Below are 23360 nucleotides of genomic sequence, written 5' to 3'. Positions count from 1 at the left end.
ATATATATATTTTTTTTTTTTTTTTTCCCGTTTCCTTAACGTAAATTATGAAATGGAAGAAATTTAAAATAAAAAAGGGGACTAAAATTATATTTGCATGCTTCATCTTCCTCCTCTTATTTCCATCGATAAACTATTTCCAAATGATTCTTACAAAAAAAAAAGGAAAAAAAAATTCCCTTAATTATAATAATAAAAAAATTATTTACGATGTGCCAAAATGCAATTATAGTTGGAAAATTTATATTTTCGTGCGGATTGAATTGAACACATCACATCTCCTCCTCACTTCTCCTTTCCCGCCAGTTTTCACCTCGCGAACGCTCATCTTCTCCATAGCTTTTGCAAAGTCCTTGAAGAACAGGTCCTGATTTCCCGCGTACATCTCCACAAACTTCTTCGTCCTTGGATCCTTTGCCAATGCATGTTCTGACTTCGAAAGCGCCAATCCTCTCAGCAGGTTCCGGTAGTACTGGTTGTCGAACTTCAACGGCGTTACGGCGTCGCTGTATGCCGATAATCCAGGATTCTTCTCGTAATCCGTGCAAGTCGTTTTCAAAGCCTCCGCCAACTTCGGATGAAGCTCTGGATCGGTTGGTGTTGTCTTGCTGAACTTGAAGAGCCGGTCGCCAAATTCCCTGCAATTTGAGTATCCGATTGTGCGTCCGCCGTACAGCGCTACCATTTCCTGAATCGTGAAGCCTTTCCCTGTGAATAGCTTGATCATCTCGTCAACTGTTTGGTTTGCAATCGGAATGTTTCCTTCCACGTCTGAAGATTTCGAGACGTGACTGTCTTCTCGCCCTAATTGAACGCCATACGACGGTCCGCCTGTGATGGCGATGAGATCACGAGTCGCCTGTGCTAGTACGTCGGAGCAAGAGACGATCCCGGGGCAGGAAAGCTCCAAGGTAATCTTCGCTCGAGTGACGACGTCGAAGGCGTCTCCTGGAAGAGAGAGGTTGATTTCGGCTTCGCGCTCGGCGTGGTTGAAGACATTAGAGGAGATGAGAACAGAAGCATCGCAACCTCCAACCAAACAATCGTTAAAGAAGAGGCGCATAGTAGCGGCAGCGGTGATTGGACTAGCAGTCTGCTTATGAACGACGGCCTCGTGAACGATTCTCGCAAAATCGGGGCAAGTCTTCTGGTAATAATCGAGAGAAAGCTCTGATCGAACAGAGAAGGAAACAGAGAGCAAAATTACACAAAGGAAAGCGGCAAGAGGAAAGAAGGCCATGGCGGAAGAGGAAGGAGGCGGCGGAAAACCTGCTTCCTCTGAATAAGGAACAATTGAATAACTAGAAGGAAGCAATGATGGATTGGGGAAACAGAGGGGGATGAAATAGGGGTGAAAATGGAGAGGTTTCAGGAGATTGGTTATGGAGGAGGCTGGTAATGGCCTCCGAGATCGAACGAACAGAGAACGTCCCATTGATGACTGAATCAAATCAAATCAAGCGGATTATTCGTGTCGATCGACACAACAATTTCAGGTACTAATTTTAGGGTTTATGGTTCAATTGAGGGATACGGGTTATGGTGGATTTAGATTAAAACATAAATTGTTTTTTTAGCACGGATATTCAAATATTTTATTTAAAAAAAAAAACGTAGAAATAAGTTTAGTTTAGTTTTTTTTGTTTTTTTTGTGTAGTTTTAGATGCTTTGAAATTAACAAATAGATATAAAATTACGATTAAGGTGTACGGATAACCCATTTGATAAGGCCCAATAAATGTGGCCCACTTTTTAAAATTTGTTCGCGTCATCTAAACAATTGATTTGATAATTCAAAAATAAAAACGTCTAAAAAATATTTTTAATTTTTTTTAATTAAGCCCTTAAATTTTCAAAATAAATTTAAAAAATCAACTTTGAACAGTGTTTCAAAGCTATCTCTAAATTTTAAAGAGTTTTATTAATACTTTTTTACTTTTTAAATTTTTTTAAAATATTAGTAATATGTTTAAAAATAAGAGTGCATTAATTTCTTCATTTTTATAAAATAAAAAGTTATTTTCAATCATCTTTATTTTTTTTAATATTACTGTTTCTTTTTATTATTATTATCTTTTTTAATTTAGAGATGTCTTTCAAGTTTTTAAGAAAGTTTCAAGTTCTTTAAATTCTTAAGAAGGTTCAGATGTATTAATAAAATATTTGAAAACATGTGAATACTTTCCAATTTTGAAATAGTTTTTAAATAAAATAGTAATAATTTTTATTAAAAAAAAATTAAAAGTACTATTGAAATGGTTAGAAATATATATTTTTAGATAAATGGAAAAGTAGAGAGATATTTTTATTAATTTAAAAAAAAAATATATATATATAACTTTAGTTATAAAAAAATTATGTTTTATTTGGCATTGGCAATTCAGACAATTTTCTCAATTAGTTTCCTTTTATAACATATCATCTTGTTGAAGTTTTTTCCTTTTCATAATCCACTCTTAAGGAAATATAGTTAACCAAATTATTCAATCCACTACAACCAAGTTTCTATGGGCGTCTTGATTTGAGCTGCGATTCTCTTCAGATCCCCAGCGCCATTGACTTCGTACCCCGATTCGATTTTATTCGATTCGCTTCTTCTGCCCGGAATTCTTATCCAGTCCATAGATTCCATACATGTTGCCCCGCAGGTCTTTCACATGGATTCTTCTGCTTTTCATCATCTTCTCCGCTCTCTTCAATCCTTCCAGCTCCAACAACTACTGGACTGCCAAGCGAATGCGTATGAGGGAAAAGGTCCGCCGGATGTAAGCCTCTTATCTTCATAATCTCCGTTGGCATTTTTAATTCAATCGCGGTAGTTTCGTTTTCTGTTCCGGTCTATTGGATGCGGTTCTGAGTTCATTATCGTTCTGTGGATCGGTGTTGGTTGAGAAGCTCTAGCGTTTTGTGGTATAGGAGATAATTTGTTCAATTCTACGAAAATTCTAACTATGAAGTCTAATTTTGTCATGTCTGGAGAATTTTCAGTTTTTGTTTAGTTTGTTATGATGATGACTTAGACGTTTCTATGGAGCTCGTCGTTCTTATCTGCATTTAGTCTTTTTTTTTCTGGAAATTGGACGCAGTACAGTGATGATATATTGTTGGGATCTTATTCAATCTAGGTCTTCAGGAAAATTATGACTAGATTTGTTGAACTTCTATCCGAGCCACATTGAGTGCATTATTTTGACCTCTAGTTACTGTGTCTTACTATTTATTCTCGGTGAGTTGCATAATCTTAATTTAGTACACACCATTGTTCTTGCCTAAATTTCATCGGTTGTATTTGTTTAGATGATCCCTACGTTCACTAGCACGCAAAGTATCTGACAGTTGGCTTATTTTTATATGCTTTCAGGTTTTACCATGCATATGACAACTATATGACATATGCATTTCCAGTAAGTATTCTTGGTTACAGATTCATGTCTCTGATCACATAGAAACCTATTGACTGTCCTATTTCTATCAGCACGATGAGCTAAAACCTCTTACGAAGACCTTCACCAACTCCCTCAGTGAGCTCGGTAATCTTAAGGTAATCAATATAATGTTAATATGGCTTTAGAGTGGTAATTGGTTGTGGGGAGTGCATTAACTGTGTGATTCTTCAATTTTCAGCTGGAACACTTGCCACAAAATTATAATGGATCTGCTCTTACACTCATCGAATCATTGTCTAGGTATGAATTGATTACTGCCTGAATTTATGGTTGTTTAGTTATTAGTTTCATAACGATCACATTTTTCTTTTTCAGCCTTGTAATTTTAGGCAATAACACTGAATTTCAAAAGGCGGTGCTTTGGCTTTCTGAAAATTTACGTTTTGATGTTGATGCACGGATAAATCTATTTGAGGTACCCAAGTCCTTAGATATCCCCAATCCCCAAAAAGATGAATGTGGTTGGCTTATCTCTGAGTTCAAATGCTTGTCATGCTAAGAAAGAGCTAAAATGTTGTGGATGAAGGAGCAATATATGCATTTTTACTCTTGACCACAATTTTGTAGTGCAACATAAGAGTTCTTGGAGGACTTGTTTCTGCCCATGTTCTTGCAACTGATTCCACGACCCGATTGCCTAGACAAAGTTATAAGAATCAACTACTAGTTTTGGCCGAAGACTTAGGGAACCGCTTCCTACCTGCATTTAATACCCCCACAGGGTTGCCATATGCGTGGATTAACCTCAAGGTATTACCTATCATCTGCTTAGGTCCAAATCTAATTGTTTATAAATATTATGATATATTAAACTCCATGCTATATGATCTTCATGGGATTTTGTATTCACTGGACCCTGTCTTCTTTTATTGAGCTAATTTTGCAGTTATTGAGAACTGAGATATGTCTCTGATGCCTTATAAGTCGTTTATGCTGTTTGCATATTGAACAATATTCTTGGTATAAGTTTCTAAATGATCATAACGAGAATAAGTGAATCTCCTTAGGTGTACTGAAGAAATTTTGCATCCAACAAGCCAGATCTTACCTTGCTCTGTTCCTTTTGTTCTTCTCAGCAGTTCTTTTTTTCTTGGGGCGTGGGTGGGGTGGAGGTCAACTATTTGAATGATATTTTTAATGCAGCTTAAATTCACTGTATGCATGGTACGCTTAGGGAGTCCGTAGATATTTTCAGAAGTTTTCTTTGCAGTTTTAAAATATATGAATACGTTTTTCTGGGTCATGGTTCCATTTTCTCCCTCTAAAGAGGAGTATATGACTCCACATCAATCCAAAATTCTGTGGGCAGCATGGAGTGATGGAGAATGAGACTACTGAAACAAGTTCTTCCGGGTGTGGTGAGCTCTTATCTTTTATTGTTAAGATAAGTATGCGTGAAAATTTTATGGTCTGAATTGGATCAAAATTCTCGAAATGGTGACCCCAGGTTCTCTAATTCTCGAAATGGGAGCATTATCGCGATTGACTGGTGACCCCAGGTTTGAATCTGCTGCTTTGCGTGCTCTTCGTAAGTTGTGGAGCATGCGCAGTTCATTGAATTTACTTGGAACTACATTGGATGTGGAAACAGGTGAATGGATTGAGTTCTCATCTGGAATTGGTGCTGGTAAGTCATTTGTTATTGACAATACAGATTTTTACATGTTTTGGTAGAAGTTATCACATCTTCATTTTTACTATATTTTTCTTCTTCGATAATTGTCTCCACCTCTTATAAGGCGCTTCCATACTCTTGTAATATTAACTCAACGTCTATCAGGAAGAAAACCTGTTTTATGCAATTGAGCTCAGGGTAGAATTATACATAATTATGCTCTTGGAAGAGTAGAAACCTAATACTGATGTTGGATTCTTGTGGTTTCTTCAAGGGGTTGATTCATTCTATGAATATCTATTTAAGGCTCATGTACTTTTTGGAAAAGAAGAATTCTGGAGAATGTTCCACAGTGCTTACCTTGCTGTGCAGAAATATTTCAGACATGGTCCATGGTAGCGTGTACACTATTTTTATGATCATTTTAGTACGAACACATTTTCTTAAATTATACAAAACTATATTCATTTTTAGCCGTTTCTAAGCTACAACAATTGTAATTTTCAATGCACACCAACTTTTTTTTTTTCTCCAAATAGATTTTAAACAATAACAAATAAAAACAATTCTTAAAAATATTCTTTAAGAACAAATTTTTAAAAGGTATATCCAATAAATTATTATCTTATTTTGGGCGGCTTACTTGAAATTATTTGGTAATGTAGGTATCATGAGGCCGATATGAGGACAGGGAGGGCAACCCATTGGCAGCTCACAAGCCTTCAAGCATTTTGGCCTGGCCTACAGGCTAGTTGCAGTAATCTTAGAAGTTCTAGTAAATGATACTCTACTTGAATATGACTGTTTGTCCTTGACTCTCTGTTAGTAGGTTCTTGTTGGGGATATTCCGGCAGCTAATTCATCACATCGTGAGTTCTTTCATGTGTGGGAGAAATATGGAGTTCTACCGGAAAGGTATGCTGCTTGCAAATCTGTCCATTTAAACTATTCCATGTTTTGACCAGAACACAGAACTTTCGTTGTCAATTATCTTATTTTCTTTTTGTCAATTATCTTGTTTCAATCTATTAGCGTTCCAGTATTTTCCATGACAACCATTAATTCTCAAGTCTGGGATTTTAAATTGTTCAGGTATTTACTTGACTATCAGATGCTGCATCCCACTGAAAAGTATTATCCTCTCCGTCCAGAATTGGCAGAGTCAACTTTTTACTTGTATCAAGCAACCAAAGGTTTTATTTTTCAAAAACTTCAACGTTGTATATTATGATTATTTCGTTTCTCGTCGATTAAAAGTTTGAAGCTCTGCTGTAAAATAGTATTCTTGGAATGCTAGTTTCCTTATGTCTTATCCAACTATTAGTTATAAAGCTTAACTGCCTTACTCGGATTCCTTCCGTTTGGCTTTTGGAATTGAAGATCCATGGTACTTTGAAGTGGGTGAATCAATCATGAAGTCTCTTATCTTGTACACTAAAGTTGAAGGAGGATTTGCAAGTGTCAGAGATGTTACAACTATGCAGTTGGAAGATCATCAACATAGTTTTTTCCTCTCTGAAACGTATGATCTCTTTCTCTCTGTCTCCCAATTCTGTTATCCAGAAAATCAGCTTGGTCATCACACCATCCTTCTTTATGTAGGTGCAAATATTTATATCTTTTATTTGACGACTCGTTTCTGGTCGATCAAAATTACATCTTCACCACCGAGGGTCACCCCCTGCCAGTCCTAAGTTCTTGGCATGAACGACTGCCAGAGGTGTATGGCCTGACCAACGGGACATCTATCAAGGTATTACTCCCACTGTCTAGTCTTGATTTTCATTTACCCCCTCATCACAGGGAGCCTGGCAGCTGTTTGAAATATTATGCCCAGTAGAGTGGGAAAATTTAATGAAGAAAAAACTTGGAAGGAATATTTTAAAATGTGAAATGAATTGGTGGAGATGAAGTGCATTTATATCTGCAGGGTGAAAATTCATCAAGAAGGTCTAGTGCAATGTCTCTTCAAGTCTGCCCAGCTACCTCACTAAACACAGCTGGAGATGGTGACCAACAACTAGAGAGTGCTTGCCATATCCTTGATGCTCGAGCAGATCATAAGTGTTTCAGCGACGAAGAATGTGGAGTCGATTCGACTACTTGCAGACGGCGATCGTGTAGCTCATCTGGTTATTGTGGTCATTGGTTGCGCTTATAACACAGACTGTAATTATTTTCAATAAGATTCCAAACTTGGTTCATCTTGCACCAACCGACGACACCGAGCCGAAAATGAACTTTGTAAGTAGTTGTTAAGTCCACATGATAACTCTTTTTCACCCCCAAAAAAGAAAAATTCTTGAATGTAGCTACTACAAAACAATATAGATATTATTATCTTAGTTGTTAGATGCAGGGATAGTCTAAAGTTGAATTTTTAGCGGGAGGGGATATGAACATCATGTTGTTCGTTGACTTGTATGAATGGCTTACGTGATTGGAACTAAAAGCCTTGGTTTAGAGCCGGGGGTAATTATGTCATTCTAAGCCTGAGAGTCGTGGCTTGAAAGTACAGAGGAAGATTCGTGGAAATGAGGCTGTCAACTTTTGTTGAGATTCACGCTCCTTTTTTACATCTTTGCCCCATGTACCGCTCCTTTTGAGTGTCTAACTTTTTTCTGGTGTGTTTGGTTATAATATAATTTGTAATGGACTTAAGTTCATCGCTAAAATATATTGTCTGTTTTGGTCCATTAACCGACAGTCTCACATTTTAAAACGCATTTGTTAGGAGATGTTTTCGTGGGTTGTGGCTGACCGACAACCTCACGATTTTAAAATGCATCTATTAAAAAGAAGTTTACATAAAAAATATTTTATTTCCCTCTATAACTAACATGAGATTTTCGCCTGTCGTAATTTAAAAAACGAATATTATTTTAATATTTGTGTTCTTTAAACAAAAACAAAAAAAAAAAGAAAAAAAAGAAAGTCAAATTAGTATTTAAACCGTAAGGACTGTGGAGCGAATGAAAATGACGTGGAGAATGGCCCCACTTGAGAGGACATTATGGTCTGTGGCAAATCTGGTAGAGGAGAGCGCGATGTTGCTAGCCGATGCAAGAAGGCGTGCGAATGGTCTTCAAAAATGAAATTACGGTGGGCCCCATTTTTGCTGACATCAGCCTTCGCTCGACGCGGTTTGGCGGGCTATTCCGCCACCCACACGCTCTCGCTTTCTCTGACTGACACACACATTCCATTGCCTTCCCCTTCCTCTTCAACGGAAATATCTCCAACGTTCTTCTTCTTCTTCTGCTACACTTCTGGCTTCTACTCTTCTTCTTAGCGTCCGTACTCCGCCACAGCACCGGCTTCTTCTTTTTCAGTCCGGTCAAGTAAGTTTTGCGGGGAAAAAGACGACTTCGATTGAGTTTCAGGGGAAGGAGAACCCGAATTTGGATGGAGGCTAGGAGGGGGAAGGAAACGAACAAAGGGATTTTATGGTTTTTTTGTGTAACTTCTTTTTCTGTTTTGGTTGATCGCAATTAGTTTGTGGGCTTGCATATGTTACCATATTTGTATATATCTTTTCTTCCCTCTTGCGCCGCATGTTAGTCTTTTTAGTTTATTGCAATCTTTGCCAATACCATCGCATCGTCCTGTGTCTGTATGTCTTCCGCCCTCCTATGTTGTCGCAGAAAAGAAATCCAGATGATGGAGATGGTCCGGCGGATGGTGACAATCCCGATGATAAGCGTAGAAAATTCCGTTTCTGGAGGTACTACACGCTGCTTCTCGCTCTTTTACTCTTTTATTTCACTGTTTTGTGGGACTGTTCTTAAGTTTCCTTGTTGATTGTGGGGGTTCTCTGTAATTTCTCCTTGAGTTTCATTGCCAATGCTAATTTATGTTTAGAATTGGAAGTAGGAACGTGGTGCGATCTGGCTTCTTTGGTTCAATTGAATTTTGGGAGAACTGTTTGTATGGTATCCTACATGAGTTGGTAAGCGAGCTGATGATTCATGTTTAAGTTCTTTTGGGTGGATTCTAGAGACTACTCTGACGAGATGAAAATGATGCATTTATGTGGGGCATCATAATGAGTGCGAGCCTAAAGGGACGAGTATTTGCAATTGAGTTTGTTTGAGATTCCCCTAAAGAACAAAGTTGGCTTGAAGAAGCTGTCAGGCATGATCTTGTTGGAGTAGGTTGGACTCCCTCAGATTAGTTGCAACTTAGAGAAGAACTAGTTAACCCTTGGACAGGCTAATATAGACCAATCTCTAGACAGAAATGGTTGGGGGAGGCGGGGGATGGCATTTAATTTCTGGAGGAGGATCACTTGATTTTGATTAGAGAGGGCTCTCTTGCCACCATTTTCTCGAAAAAGCACTTGATTATTTCGTCCCTTACTAGGTGAATCTCCTTCCATTTCCCAACTTTCATTTTTGGAGACCCCTCTTTGAATGGGAAGCCATGAATTTTTTCACCACGATTTCCTTATTATATAGAGTTCATCTCATTCCAAATTTTAGTTATTAATATATGTGGACGCTCAAACTATCGAAGCGTTGTTCTCTCATAAATCTTTCTTTTCTCGTTTTTCTGCACGTTCTACCCTTCTCCTCTCCTGCGAAGCCCTAGAAAGATGAAAATTCCGAAGAAGGTTAAGTTTTTTTCTTGATGAATTGATTTGGATCCTCGGGCTATGCTTTGATGTATAGGAGGGCTTCAGAAGATTTGAATTTTATGGAGATGTCTTTGCTATAGAAATTGGGATACATTGCTCGAGACATTCGGTATTAGCTTGGCTCAAAGTAGATGTTTACTAGATATGATGGAAGAGGTGGCTAGGACTCTTCCTATCTTGATTATATTAAGGCAAAGTATGTTGCCAATAGTTCTTGGAACCTCAAGACCTTCCTTCAACCAGTATATTCTTGTTGTGGCCTTATGACTGCTATAAGAAAGCCTTTATGAGTCTTGAATGTCCATTTCTTGTGTATGTATTGAATGCAATGTTATTTATTCATCAATGAATTTTTTTTTTCTCTTTTAAAAAAAAAATTCTCATCACTTGATATGATGTTTTATCTTTGGTAATGTACAGTGTGATTCAGGATGCCCCATCATTGCAATCAATGCAACAGCTATTGGAGCCACTCATTCGTAAAGTGGTAAGCATGATCACTCCAGGAAATATGTTTAATGCATTGTTTTATCAATGGGAAATTGTTCCATTGCTGTTGAAAATGCATGATTGGACTGGATGTCTAAGCCCTTACCAAATTATTGAGGACGTTTTCCTATTTTTCTGGATAAAGAGAAAGGACCGTTGTAAAATATAAGGTCCATGAATCCTCGAATGAAGCGTCAAAGCCTAAAATATAACAGGAAAAACTCAAGTGCTTTGGAAATGGATATCATAGGGATATGAAAACCTCTTTCTAATTCTAGAATGCTGACCTATTCGGTTATCTTCATCTCGAAACACTAATAATATACACCAAATAGAATTTTCAATTGGCACCAATGAAAACTTTCCAGCAGAGGAGCAGGTTTCTTGTAATACCATTGGGGTCGAACCCACCGATAAACTTTATTGTGGAAATCTTGCCTCCTTTGTATATGTTTCTCTCTGTTCATGCCATCATTTCAAAATTTCTGGTGTAACTTTTTTACCTTCTACCTTAGAAGTGGCAGTACTGAAAGTGCCTATGGAATTAGTTTAGTCTACCTTTGTTGGAATAGGAAAATATCTGAAAGAACAAAGAATAGGACATTCTAAAAAGGAAAGAAAATTCTCTACTAAACAAAGTAGGAAGGAAGAGAACTTTTATAGTCTAAACATTTTTTACAACAAAAGTAAATTATGTGGCTATTTTGATTTGACTTGTGATTATTAGGGTTCTTATATCTGTTGACCATTAAAATTTAAACCCTAAGAAAAGTTAAAATGAGGCAATTCCGAGAACGTACTATTCTTGTGATTGACTGCTAATGAAATCCCTACAGTTCATGAATGTTAAACACTTCTGTTATTAGGGGTGGGGCTAAACCATTTGGATTGGCATGGCATAAATGGCTACTTCATGGGAAACTTGAAATGAAGACAGACATTTTAAAGTGAATTAATGGGATAGGGAAATTGCATCAACAGTTCTGATTTGTTATGGTATTTATACGTTTTAATTCGATAAAAAAAAATCCATAAAAATGTATATCTGTGTTCGAACGGATGAATTAGTTGGAATTTTTAGCGTTTGTTGTAAGCTTGCTAGTTGTGTTCTCAGGTAAGGGAGGAGGTCGAATTGGCGCTCAGAAAGTACATTACTAGGGTGCAAAGGTAATCTTTTTTGTGATTTGTTTAATTTCTCAAGCATTGTCGATCCCACTTCTAAAAATAGTAATAGAGAGGACGTGAAAATAGATAATAAATCGTTAAACCCAAAATCGTCTATGTATGGATAATATATTAGAGGTATTGATGAAATATCATGCATTTATGTAAAGGAATGATGGAAATGACGGTAAAGAAATCTGTTCTTCCGGGTCGAGATGCTTACAATTGAAGTTCGTAACTGGTGTGTCTCTCCCGGTATTTACCGGAGCTCGCATTGAAGGAAGAGATGGTTCCAACTTGACGGTGGCTTTGGTTGACACCATAAGTGGGGAAGTTGTTGACACTGGGCCTCAATCCTCAGCCAAAGTGGAAATTGTAGTCCTAGAGGGTGATTTTGAGGGTGGAGGTGATAATTATACTGTGGAGGAGTTTAAGAATAACATTGTAAGAGAGAGGGAGGGAAAGAAACCACTTCTTACAGGAGATACATTTGTGAGTCTCAAAGATGGCATTGGTATGGTAGGTGAGATTTCTTTCACTGACAATTCAAGCTGGACTCGATGCCGTCGGTTTAGGCTGGGTGCAAGAATTATAGACGATAATGTCGGAACAAGAGTACTGGAAGCAAAGACTGCATCGTTTGTGGTCAGGGATCACCGCGGAGAATGTGAGTACTTGGCTTTATTATATCGTATTTCTTTGTATTGACATATCAAATAAAATTTGACCTCTGCCATTTGGTTTAGTGTACAAGAAGCACCACCCTCCATCTCTGGGGGATGAAGTATGGAGATTGCAGAAAATTAGCAAGGATGGAGTCTATCATAAGCGCCTTAGCCAAGAAAAAATCGAGACGGTGCAAGATTTCCTAACTCTGCTTTATGTACAACCTTCAAGGCTTCGTAATGTAAATACCTTTTCTCGTGTATCATCTATCTAAATGCTCTGAAAACGACAATACTTATACCTTTTTTTTTGTTTTAAAATCAGATTTTTGGCCCCGGTATGTCTACTAAAATGTGGGAAGCTACAATTGAGCATGCACAGACATGTGTGCTCGATAAGAAGATTTACGTATACAAGCCTCGTGATTTGGAACAGAAAAGCGGAGTGGTATTTAATGTTGTAGGGCAAGTGATGGGGCTACTTTCAGATTACCAGTACGTTCCCAAAGATAAGCTATCTGAAGTTGAAAAGGCACTCATCTCCTGTCACCTCTAAATAGACATATACTGTACTGTTTAGTTGCTTTACATTTTTTCAGCTGATTTAGTACATTCATTCTGAACACAGGCTGATGCTCACAACCTGGTTATCTCCGCATACGAACACTGGGAAAAAGTCGACTCTATTGACGATGAAAATTCTCTTGTAGGTGGCTCTTCTCACCCACTCAGTTTCCTTTACACCCCGAGCTCACCAATGGAGGATCATTCTTATGGTAGCAAGTACTTAGCTTCTCCAAAATTTAGTGGCTTTGATTTTACACCATCAAATGCATACACTTCTGAAATAATTTCATCGATGGGTTCTATTGGGAATTCGAGTGGCTTGGACGATCATGCTTTGCAGGGTTTTGATTCTATGGTTGTAAGATATGATCAGATGCCAAGTTCCCCAAACTTTGCCAACTCTTCTCTGATCTGTGATTCTGAGCCACTAAACTCATCTTTCTTTGATGTGGATCATCTGCAAGTTCTAGAGTCTGATTTCCAATGTAGCTCAATTTTCGAATCACGTTCTACTCTTCAAGGTGGCTCCTCATCATGTGGTGCTCAAATGAGATGGACTAAAGTATATGGTGTGCTAAAGTGGTACTTTTTGTTGAGATTTGTAATTAGGCGAAACAAAAGCGTATCCGAGAGAAACAAAGGTGCTGTACAGGGTCGTGGAAAGGAAAAATTGGACTTTGGTTGAGACAGGAAAACACACAAGTTCGAGCGTAAAAAGACTACTAGCAGCACTTCCAATAGACTTATTGGAGAGTCCCATTGGCGTGCATCCAGTAGAAAGTCGGGGTTAAAATGTGTGCGTTTATAAAATAGATGCAAGGGGGTTGTTCTTGTGCAGTTTTTCCCAAGTGTCTTGGCTGTGCCATGTCTCTGACCCACAAGAATTTCCTCTCTGGTCAAGTTTGTGTGGCAATTTTGGAGACTATCCAGAAGGTACCTGGTCTGGGTTGATGTTTGATCAGAATGGGCACAATACTTATGTATGCTTCTTTACGCTACTGTTTATACATTTCTGTACAAAACAAACTCTCTTTCTGCCTCTTTTTTAGGAAATGGGAGGGTTTTATTCCTAAGAATTTGGTGTCCTGAGGACATTTTCTTTTTCCTGTAAATGAGCAAATGCATACTCTTTCAATAAGAACAGATATTAAACTCAAATGAAGCAGTGGCCAGTTGGCTCAATGAGTGAATAAGTTTTCGAACTTGCAGAAACTTTACGATCGCAGTTTTAAAGCAAGGCTTCGATTAACAATGGCGAGGGGAATGCTTCTAGAGTTGACAGAGTTGAGGTATAGTACCCTTGATATGACCCCGTGTAGCATGACCCTTTTCGTATAGGAATGCTCTCTTGTGTGTCTTCACTTCATCTTCACTTCATCTTCACTTCTTGAGTTTAGAGGTGCCTCTTATATTTCTTTCTATTTACCAACATAGAAAATCTTAAAAATTAGGTGTTAAAGATGTGAAAAAAAAATTAAAAATGAATAACAAAACGTAACGTGTAAAAACATTGTTAAAGGACAAAATGGACATTTCACGTCCTCAAAGAGTCATATTTGCGTTTTAAGACAACGACCATCTTAAGTCTAACGCTTAATTTTTTGGGCTATAATGTGACAATTACCCATTTTGACCTCACCGTATTTCTTATTAATCTCCCTGTCACCCAATGCTTTTTTTCTTTCTCGCATATTGTGGAACAATGGCGTTTTTGCTCACCAAAACCTCTCTTGCGTCTCACTTCCGATCTCAATCTCAGGTTCTTTCTCATTCAATCGCCTCTTTGTTTCTCTTTTTTAATCGTTTTTTCGCTCTCTCGCTCAATCTTTTGAGTTTTTGGTTGACGGGTAGGTGGATCCTTCGTCACCCTCGCGCCGTGGATTCCACATCGAACCAGGGACTCGTGAAAAGGCTGTAAGCATATCTAACTTCTTGTTATTTTCTATCTTTAATTGCCAGTGTAGTGGTCTATTTCACCGTTTGGACATTTAGTTCCTTATAGCTTACCGCTGCTCCATTAAGTTAATTGATATTTCGCATGATTGTCAATCTAGTTCATTTCGCTTTATCGTTGTTCAATCTTTCGACGCCATTATAGATGGAAGCTTTTCGAATCTGTTCAGATCAAACTGCTTGAACTCCTGTATTTAGGTCCATGAAATTAGAGGGAAGGTTTCCGTGTTGTTTTCTACACTAATCTGTTGCCATGCTATGCCATGAAACCCTGGTGAAATCTGTTAAGTTCCTTATATTGGTGTATAGTGCGGGTTTGCTTTGCATGCGTGTTCTCAAACTCCGCAAGTATAGTTTCCACTCCAATATTGAACTATTTTCGAAAATATTTATTACTTACATTTCACGAAGGACTTTTCAATACTTGGCTCACCTCTTGCATTTTGTTGATGCAGTTTAGTTGCTAAGTATGTGATTGCAATGATTTATTGTTGAATTGAGTTTCACTATGTTGAAATCTGGCAGTTATTAGCTGAGGACCCTTCTCTAAGGCGGTTCAGATCACACAAGAAAGGTGTCGCTCGAATCAAAAAAATTGGAGATGTTCTGACAATCGTAGTTGTTGCAGGTATTAGTCTTTTTTTCATTAATAAAATACTTTTCTCTTTGTCCTGTGGGTCCTAGCTCTGCCATTTACCATTATAGCAACATTGATGTAAACTATGTGCGGTTGAATCTTTTGGATGATGTATGTTTCTATACCGATACAAGTTTGTCAAATTTTTACAAGCTTCTTAGAGGTGAAAATTGGCTTCATACCCTTCGAATGAAAACAAGCATATGGCATATGCTTGTTTTTTTGGTTGATTCTTAGTAATACGTTAGATGAAAAGTATCTTAAACTTAGAAGGCAAAATAATGCTACAGAAATGGAAGATTGGGGTAGCGGCTGTATTGTATGGTTTGTTTTTAGTAGTCTCACCGGGTATCAATGACTGCAAAAGAAGGAACTTGAGATTCAAAAGAAGAACAACGTGGTCTTTGTTCAAATAAACGCTAATGCTTAAGTTGATTGAAATTGTAGACCACCTCTGAACTCCATCATATTCCCCAACTAAACAGGCAACTCTGTGTTTCCAGAGTTCGATACAACAATATTATTAGATTAGTTTTGTTTTTGGGGGTAAAGAATTGGGCTTTCATTGATAAGAAATGGAAGAAAAAGAAAGGGAGCATTAAAAAAAACAGGCCACAAAAAAGGGAGGAGTCCCAACTACTACAAAAAGAGCTCCAATCCAATAAAATCGAGCCAGGATCATAATTACAAAAGAGTGTTGATAGACACCCACAAAGAGGCTTAAATCGAGTTCCCTACCTCTCCTCACTGGATCTTCCAACCTCTCTAAAAATCCTATTATTTCCCTCTAGCCAAATACTCAAAACAATAGCAAAAAAGCTCTTTTGCCGCAACATAAGGCCATGCTCACGAAAGGGCGAACTCAAAAGGACTTCCTTAATCACAGAGAAACAAACTCTCCACACCGAAAGTCCTCAACCATCTAGTCTAAATAGACTGCGCAAAGTTAATAATGCTAGAGCCCTCATCCCCAAAAGAATTCATGTCTTTCGTTTATATTCAACAAGGGCTAACAATGCTTCTCTATCATTCTAAACTTCTCCCAAAATGATAATCCAAATTAGTTGAAAATGAACGTTTTACCTGTTAGTTCAGTGAAGGAGCAATCAATTTTGAGTTCTTCACATGTGCATCGGGCTATGTTAAGTGAATTGGCATGTTGCCAGGAAACGTAATTGATTTCTTTTCTTTTTATTTAAATTTCTACAATGTTACCATCATCTTTTTTTTTATTTTTTATTAAGAAACAAAACATTTATTATCGAAAGGGATATAGAAAAAGATGGGAGAGATGCAATTTATCCACACACCGAGTTTCTGTCCAGCTTGGCCACTGAAAACATCTTTGAACTTTATTATTGGTTCAATTCAATGCCCTCTTACTTTAATTCAATGACCAAGAAGGACGGGCACTTGACTAGGCAGATTTGGAAGACGAGAACTCCTTGTACCCTAGTCTACAAGAACATCAACACTCAAAAAAGTATTTAAAAGGAAAACCCACTCTACGTGCTATACCCCCAAGCATGCCAAAACTAGTCTCTTCTATGAAGAGACCTTTCATAATGTTTTTAATTTTCCAGCTACTTTTCTCTAGCAGATTATTGGTTTCAGTTATGTAATATGTTCAACATAGAACGGTGCTTCCAAAAGGATCCAATTATACTTCCTGAGATTATTTTGGTTTAGTGGTTAAGTGGAAAGCAAAGATTATTGGTAATGAAGGCTTCATGAGCTATTTGTGGGTCATTGGGTTATAAAGAAATGACAGAATTTCAAACCACATTCATAGAAATTCTAGAGAAATTTGAGAGAATGTAAGGCCACAGAGCCTCCCTTTGGTCGAAGTCTTACAAATGTTTTGATAATTTATCTTCTTTCGTCAAGAGGACTCTTTTTCTTCATCTCATCATGCCTGATGGTGGGAAGAATATCTCTTTGTGTATGTTTAGTTCCTTTGGAATGAAATTTTTTCGTCCCGAAGAAAAGAAAAACTTTAATCCTTGTCATTATATTTTTTTTCAGGATGTTGCTATGAAATCTATGTGAAAGCAACCATGCGAGAAGAAGCTCGGCAGGCAAAGGCAGCTAGCGAAAGTACATGATGGAATTTGTATCCAGTGACTAATAAAATGTCTCACAAAGGTTTTTAATGCTTTCAGCTAAATAAAGGTTTTGAAGCACCAGTTCTATTTCCCCCATTTCTTGTAGGTTGGTTTTAATCATCAATAATTTCTTCATGATACTTCAATTGGCATGCAAAACCGAGAAGGAACTTCCTTATTCACTCAAATTTCTGTGTGAAATAGATGCCAGGAACTTCCTTATTCACTCAAATTTCTGTGTGAAATAGATGCCAGGAACTTCCTTATTCACTCAAATTTCTGTGTGAAATAGATGCAGTGGCGTAGGGGTTGCGAGGCTCATGGTTGAGCACAACCACTTTTTTCTAGAACCGTATACTTTGTCTCATAATCAGTGAACTTCTTGTAGATTTCAGTTAGCTCATCATAAATAGATTAACCGACGAGTGATCTAGGCAGAAAATTCTCCACGAAAGGGAAACATCTCGAGGTTTTGAAGCTTAACATTGCCTGCTTCTACGCTTGAAATAGAACTTACATGGTGGGGGATGGGATTTTTAATTTACCTATAAAACTTATTCTGAACTTGCTTTGTAGGTCAGTTTTTCTTTTTCATGTGGCTGAAATCGTTTGAAGAGAAGATGATGATTAACCCTGAAAATTTCGCAATCCATCTGTATTTATTTTGAAATTTATCCAAAGGTTTATTTATTTATTTTGAAATTATAGAATCTATAATATTTCATGCACAAAGTAGAGCAATGAACGTGGTAACGTAATTAATATGGGTCCATAGTAACACAACACCCACATGAAGGAAACTAAAAAAATAAATTGGAAATACAAGTAAGATTGGCTGGTGTATATTATTGACACGATTTGAAGTATAAATAATGCTTTTATTTATTTGTAGGTATCATTATTTAAACGCATGCATATACCAAGTGGATTAGGTGGTTTTCTTTTATATTTTTTTAGTGGGGGGTTGATTTTCTTTTTTATAATATTCATTATAAAACATTTAAAGAGAAAAAGAAAGGGAATAATTCGAATTTATTGTAGCCTTATTTATATTGGTGAGAACAACAAGGATGGTGGGTGGGACAGATCAATTCAATCGCTCTTCCAAGTCGGCGCCTAAAAAGGAGAATGAGAAAAGATGTAAAGCTAAATTGAAAAGAAAAAAAGGAACCAACAAAACAATCACAGCATTGAAATTGTTCCATTTCCACTTCAAATGTTGTGTGAAGAACAAAAAAAACAGTATAGGATGTAATCGTAAATGATTGAATAAAGGCTCGATCGCCAAACGTTTGATTTGTAAAGCAAAATATATCCTAATGTAAAAAAAAAAAGAAATCATTCGGGATCGAATTTTCCCCTAAAGAAAAAGAGCTCGAGAATAGATATTGAATTTGACACAATAATTAGTTCGAAGACTTAGTGATACATCAAATCATGAATTCATACAAATTAAAATGTGTATAGTATTTCTTGTATATGCATTTCTTATCTGTCACACATTTGCTGATGCAAAGACATTGAATTTTTTTTTTTTAATTGAAAAAGTCTTCATCTTTCATCATTACTCTGCTTGATCTAACTATATTCTATATTTCATTCTACAGATCATCTTTCAGCTTTGTAACTGAGCCGACCATTTCCCATTAAAATAAACTTGGTTCTGTTACTTCCATGGCTGTGCTGAAACATAACGTATATGGTCATAAAATTGCATTAAAACACAACATTAATCCACTTCTTGGGACATTATTTTCGCTTTATGTGATCAAATAAGGAGATGACACGTGGAAAATGAAGTAGTTAATGGGTGTCTAAATGGGGAATTATGTTGGTCAAATTTTCAAATTGCTCATTACTGGAAATTTGTCAGCTTGTTTGAATGTGTCTGAGCTGTAATCGCTGACTCTAAGAGAGAAATTTGCCGGATACTTAGACGACATAAAAAGGGCGACGGAAAGATCTTCTGCCTCCTCTTCTTCCCTTCCCTTCCCTTCCCTTCCCTTCTTCTCAGCTTGGCAGTTCAGTTTAGTTTTGTTCTGTTTCTGTTCATATTCTTCCTTGAATCCTAAAGATTTTTTGAAGATGGCGTTTTTAGGGACAACCCAAAAGTGCAAGGCCTGTGACAAAACTGTTTACTTGGTTGATCAGCTCACTGCTGATAACAAAATCTACCACAAGGCCTGTTTCAGGTGCTACCATTGCAAGAGCACTCTAAAGGTAACCCTTTTCAATCTTACACATATATTTCTTTCTTATATGGATCTTCCTTCAGCTGAGAGCCTTGTTGTGAATGGAATAGATGCATGCTGCTCAAGATATGCCTAATTCCAGATCCTATCCATCATATTCAGTATCTCAAACTGATATAAAATGATCCTATTTCCAATTCTATCTGCACTTTTGGCTAAAATTTTCATGTTGTAATAGTTGAATGATTCCATATCTCATAAGTATCTGATTCCACTCCAGTTTGTCTTTATATATCTCCAGGTTGAAACTTATTCGACAATGAATTTTGCTACCTCAGATGTTGTGTTTGTTAAGATTCTGTTTGTTACTATACAAGGATCATGGTTTGTCTTTAAGAAAATAACTTTCAACCTTTGGATCGAAGAGATATTCCTTAACAAGTAGAGCTATGTTTAGGTTAGCTTGGTTCCCACAGTTCGAACATTATCACCGGTACTGATTCTGTTTTTATGTCTCTGCAGTTGTTCAATTACTCCTCCTTTGAAGGTGTATTATATTGCAAACCTCACTTTGATCAGTTGTTCAAGATGACTGGAAGCTTGGAAAAAAGTTTTGAAGGTAATTGGTTGTTGTTGAGTCTTTTTCCGCCTTCAATGACTTCTGCTTGTTTAGTCTATTATCTTCTTCTTTCTTCTCTTTAGGTACTCCAAGAACCATTAGAACAGACAGATCTACCAATCAGGTTTTTCTTTTCTTTAATTCATTTTTTGGAAGCTTATCTGCTAAAATCAACACTTATGCTCTGATTCCTAACTACTAGTTGTTGTTATTAACATTTGAAAGGTCCAATCCAACAGCAAAGTGTCGAGTTTATTTGCTGGAACTCAAGATAAATGTGTTACTTGCAAGAAAACTGTTTATCCAATTGAGAAGGTAAATGGCCATTATACAGTTTAAAAGCCTCTAGTTTTTTACTTTCTTCCTGTGGCTATTCTATGAACCATTCACTCAAGTTGTCATCACATTTACAACCTAAACATTCAAATGCTAAAAGGGTACAAAACCTTCCTAATCACCTGTTTTTCTCGAGAGAGAATCAACTATATCATGCAAAAGGAAGAGCTACAGTTCAAGAAATTTCCTTATAATACAACTCGAAATGGTATCACATTAGGAAGTTACAAACTAGGATAGTTGAATGTTGTCCTAAACTAGCTTTCTTTTCATCCCTTCGTGTTGCGTCGATTCAGACTCGAACCTAACCACCCCACTTTTGGAGATGACGGTCTCCTTGATCTAAGGCAATGGAATCTTTGAAGAACTTCTGAACCTTTTAATGGAGGATATAATGTGCTAACCAATCGAGTGATACTCAAATTGCGATAAAACTAGTTGGCTATATTAAGAAAGGCTGTTTTTTTTTTTTTTTTTGCTTCCATCAGGTGGCAGTAGATAGTAAATCATACCACAGAGCTTGCTTCAGGTGCTCACATGGAGGATGTGTGATTAGCCCATCAAACTACATAGCACATGAACATCGACTGTACTGTAGGCATCATCACAACCAACTCTTCAAACAGAAGGGGAATTTCAGCCAACTTGACAAGCATGAAGAGATTAAAGGGAGTGACTGAGAACACACCAGTTGAGAAGAACTTGATGTTGGATGCAACTGTTATATTGTGCATGAGGAAAAGATAAAGTTACGTTTTTCGTCAATACTTGCGGGTTCGGGTTTGCTATTCTATAGAGTGTACTATAAGAAAAATTTGAGTTTCAATAAATTTTTTGAGTGTGAGCTGAAAACCTTCCATAAGCACTGCAGAAATATGAGATGTACTGTTCTTCTTCTATTCAATTGAGACTATAAGCTATTTTCATTTTTCCATCAACAAGTTTGTTTGTTTGTTGTTGTATGTGAAGTGAATGCTTTGTTTCAGATGATCATAACTTTAAATCACATTTAAACATGCAGAAAGAGGTACAAATTCTTGTATCAGCACTTCCATGAAAGAAAGCTCCTTTCTGATCTTGGGGGATCTTGGATCTGGATGGAAAGCAAACAAGATCTTCTAAATTATGAGAGATATCTCAATTATTATTCTTATCTAACAGCTGGAGTCACTGAATGAGATTCAATGACTCACCAATGATATGCCTCCTAATCTGTGGAGCAGGAAGTTTTTCATAATTCATCGAGTATGTAAGGTGTTTTTGTTTTGTTTTATTCCCTTGATGTGATTTTCTTGGAAAAAAGAAGTTTTCAAACTGAGGAATCTGATATGGCAGAAAAGGTAATAAAACCAAACCAGAGCTGAGATTGAACTGAACTCGATAAAGTTTGACCTCAGATCTGCAGATCAGATGCATCCTAGAATTGGAGGAAATTGGTAGAAAAATATGAAATTTGAAAAGCTCAGCCATTCAAATATGCAGGTGAACTTTCCAACGGATTTATATGATAAAGAGAAAAGGTTGGTTTGAGTGAGAACTGGCTTCCTTCATAGCTCTTATTTACAACTGCATTTTGATATGATCGATCGAGAATAAGAGGTAAAGTGTGAGATCCCACATCGGTTGGGGTGAAGAACGAAACATTCTTTATAAGGGTGTGGAAACTTTCTCCCTAGCAGACGTGTTTTAAAAACCTTGAAGAAAAGCCCGAAAGGAAAAGCCTAAAGAAGACAATATCTGATGGCGATGGATTTGGCCGTTACATAGAGGTCAAGGGAAGAGCCACCAAGTTTGCACAGAGAATTGTAGAAAATCTGTGTAAAACTATGATTGCTTGGAATCCAAGGACCCAGATGAACGCTCCTCCACCAACTAAGTGGAGATGATCTGCTGGTTGTTTCTATGATCAAAAAGCAATCTCTAAAGTGGAGCAATAACTTGGAAAATCTAAAAAGAAAACAAAAGCTATGAATCTTATGCTTTTCCTGCTATGGCCTGTATTGCTCTGGCTTCTTTAAGGAAAAAAAAAAAAAATGATAAAACTTTGAGCAACGATGCCTTGGGTATTGAACAAGATTCCTCTTATTTTAAAGTTCATCCAGAAAAAGATCAAGTTAATCATTGCATCAGAGGTCAAAAATATGCAAAAAAATGATGACAAAGTTTCTTTTTCTTTTGCATTGTTGGTGTTGAGTGCTGATCCATCGCATCCCAATTAGCCCTCAATTATCTTATTTCACTATAGCTACGCACGAGTGCACTGTCACATTGCACTATATCTTACTCATTTTGTCTTAAGGTTTTTGATTGCGTTCATGCATGGCAACAACTCTCACTTTCCTTTCTCCCTTTCAATTATGTCTCTACTTTACTTCTGTACAAAGCAGCAGAAAAAAAAGCTTCACAAGATTCTAAACTAGTTCAGAAGCCTCCCATTAATCTCGTAAAACAACAATCTAGGGCACTTTTTAGTACTCGACCTTCATGCAAAAGAAAAAAAAAAGAACTAAAGATATACATTCATGCTGAAGAACAGTAAGAACAGGTATGGAATTTGAAGAATACTTACTTCGGCTCCGAATTTTTGCAGCTCATCCTGCGTTCAATCATAGTTTGGCATGCGACGAACTCTTCAGGATCGCCTTTTTTCTCCAGCGGCTCGCCCACCGCATTTCACATTTTCCGTCAAGATCCAAGTTAATCGCAATCTCCACAGGCTCTTAACAGAGTTCCATGATCCTTAGTGATCGAATAGCACTGCGTCTGAATCGATCAACATCCTTCAGATTACTGAGCGATACAGGCGCAGGATTTTCAGCAGCCCTCGTAATCCTCCTATCTAGAGAGCACAGATTTTGGGGAAACAGAGACTGCAACTTCTTGAGAACAATCCTGAATGGTTGTTTCATCAATACGCTCTAATCTGAGTAAAATAT

At 37.2% G+C, this 23360-nt stretch overlaps 5 protein-coding genes across 6 annotated transcripts; 4 read left to right on the top strand and 1 right to left on the bottom strand.

Moving 5' to 3' along the window:
* Positions 1 to 107: 107 nt before the first annotated feature.
* Positions 108 to 1599, bottom strand: LOC111429930 (peroxidase 41-like). Its single transcript, XM_023066008.1, has one exon. The coding sequence runs from the start codon at positions 1433 to 1435 to the stop codon at positions 242 to 244; it is 1194 nt and encodes a 397-aa protein (XP_022921776.1). The 5' UTR covers positions 1436 to 1599; the 3' UTR covers positions 108 to 241.
* An 826-nt stretch (positions 1600 to 2425) lies between these two features.
* Positions 2426 to 7635, top strand: LOC111429983 (alpha-mannosidase I MNS5). Its single transcript, XM_023066074.1, has 15 exons — positions 2426 to 2765; positions 3362 to 3404; positions 3476 to 3541; positions 3625 to 3686; positions 3762 to 3861; positions 4014 to 4196; positions 4756 to 4804; positions 4894 to 5073; positions 5336 to 5456; positions 5727 to 5808; positions 5891 to 5976; positions 6154 to 6254; positions 6442 to 6583; positions 6664 to 6814; positions 6992 to 7635. Exons 1-15 carry the CDS (start codon positions 2635 to 2637, stop codon positions 7220 to 7222), a joined length of 1728 nt encoding a protein of 575 aa, XP_022921842.1. The 5' UTR covers positions 2426 to 2634; the 3' UTR covers positions 7223 to 7635.
* Positions 7636 to 8178: 543 nt separating this feature from the next.
* LOC111429873 (calmodulin-binding protein 60 A-like) lies at positions 8179 to 13740 on the top strand. 2 transcript variants are annotated; one of them, XM_023065936.1, is made up of 7 exons: positions 8179 to 8785; positions 10118 to 10184; positions 11301 to 11353; positions 11521 to 12017; positions 12097 to 12257; positions 12341 to 12547; positions 12644 to 13740. In XM_023065936.1, the coding sequence occupies exons 1-7, from the start codon at positions 8616 to 8618 to the stop codon at positions 13265 to 13267; spliced, it is 1779 nt and encodes a 592-aa protein (XP_022921704.1). In that variant the 5' UTR covers positions 8179 to 8615; the 3' UTR covers positions 13268 to 13740. The 2 variants fall into 2 exon arrangements, with proteins under 2 accessions (XP_022921704.1, XP_022921705.1); XM_023065937.1 differs by having other exon boundaries at positions 8181 to 8785; positions 12341 to 12510; positions 12644 to 12862.
* Positions 13741 to 14222: 482 nt separating this feature from the next.
* Positions 14223 to 17373, top strand: LOC111429643 (succinate dehydrogenase subunit 7B, mitochondrial-like). The gene is made up of 4 exons (XM_023065577.1): positions 14223 to 14341; positions 14434 to 14496; positions 15061 to 15163; positions 17198 to 17373. Exons 1-4 carry the CDS (start codon positions 14252 to 14254, stop codon positions 17275 to 17277), a joined length of 336 nt encoding a protein of 111 aa, XP_022921345.1. The 5' UTR covers positions 14223 to 14251; the 3' UTR covers positions 17278 to 17373.
* A 1745-nt stretch (positions 17374 to 19118) lies between these two features.
* On the top strand, positions 19119 to 21386 carry LOC111429864 (LIM domain-containing protein WLIM1-like). The gene is made up of 5 exons (XM_023065925.1): positions 19119 to 19497; positions 19992 to 20088; positions 20172 to 20212; positions 20314 to 20403; positions 20913 to 21386. Exons 1-5 carry the CDS (start codon positions 19363 to 19365, stop codon positions 21102 to 21104), a joined length of 555 nt encoding a protein of 184 aa, XP_022921693.1. The 5' UTR covers positions 19119 to 19362; the 3' UTR covers positions 21105 to 21386.
* The last annotated feature ends 1974 nt before the right edge of the window (positions 21387 to 23360 follow it).

The sequence above is a fragment of the Cucurbita moschata genome, unplaced genomic scaffold, assembly GCF_002738365.1.
Source record: "Cucurbita moschata cultivar Rifu unplaced genomic scaffold, Cmos_1.0 Cmo_Scf00032, whole genome shotgun sequence".
Taxonomy (NCBI): domain Eukaryota; kingdom Viridiplantae; phylum Streptophyta; class Magnoliopsida; order Cucurbitales; family Cucurbitaceae; genus Cucurbita; species Cucurbita moschata.
Note: the sequence above shows the minus strand (reverse complement) of the source record. Positions and strands in the feature narration are given on the sequence as shown.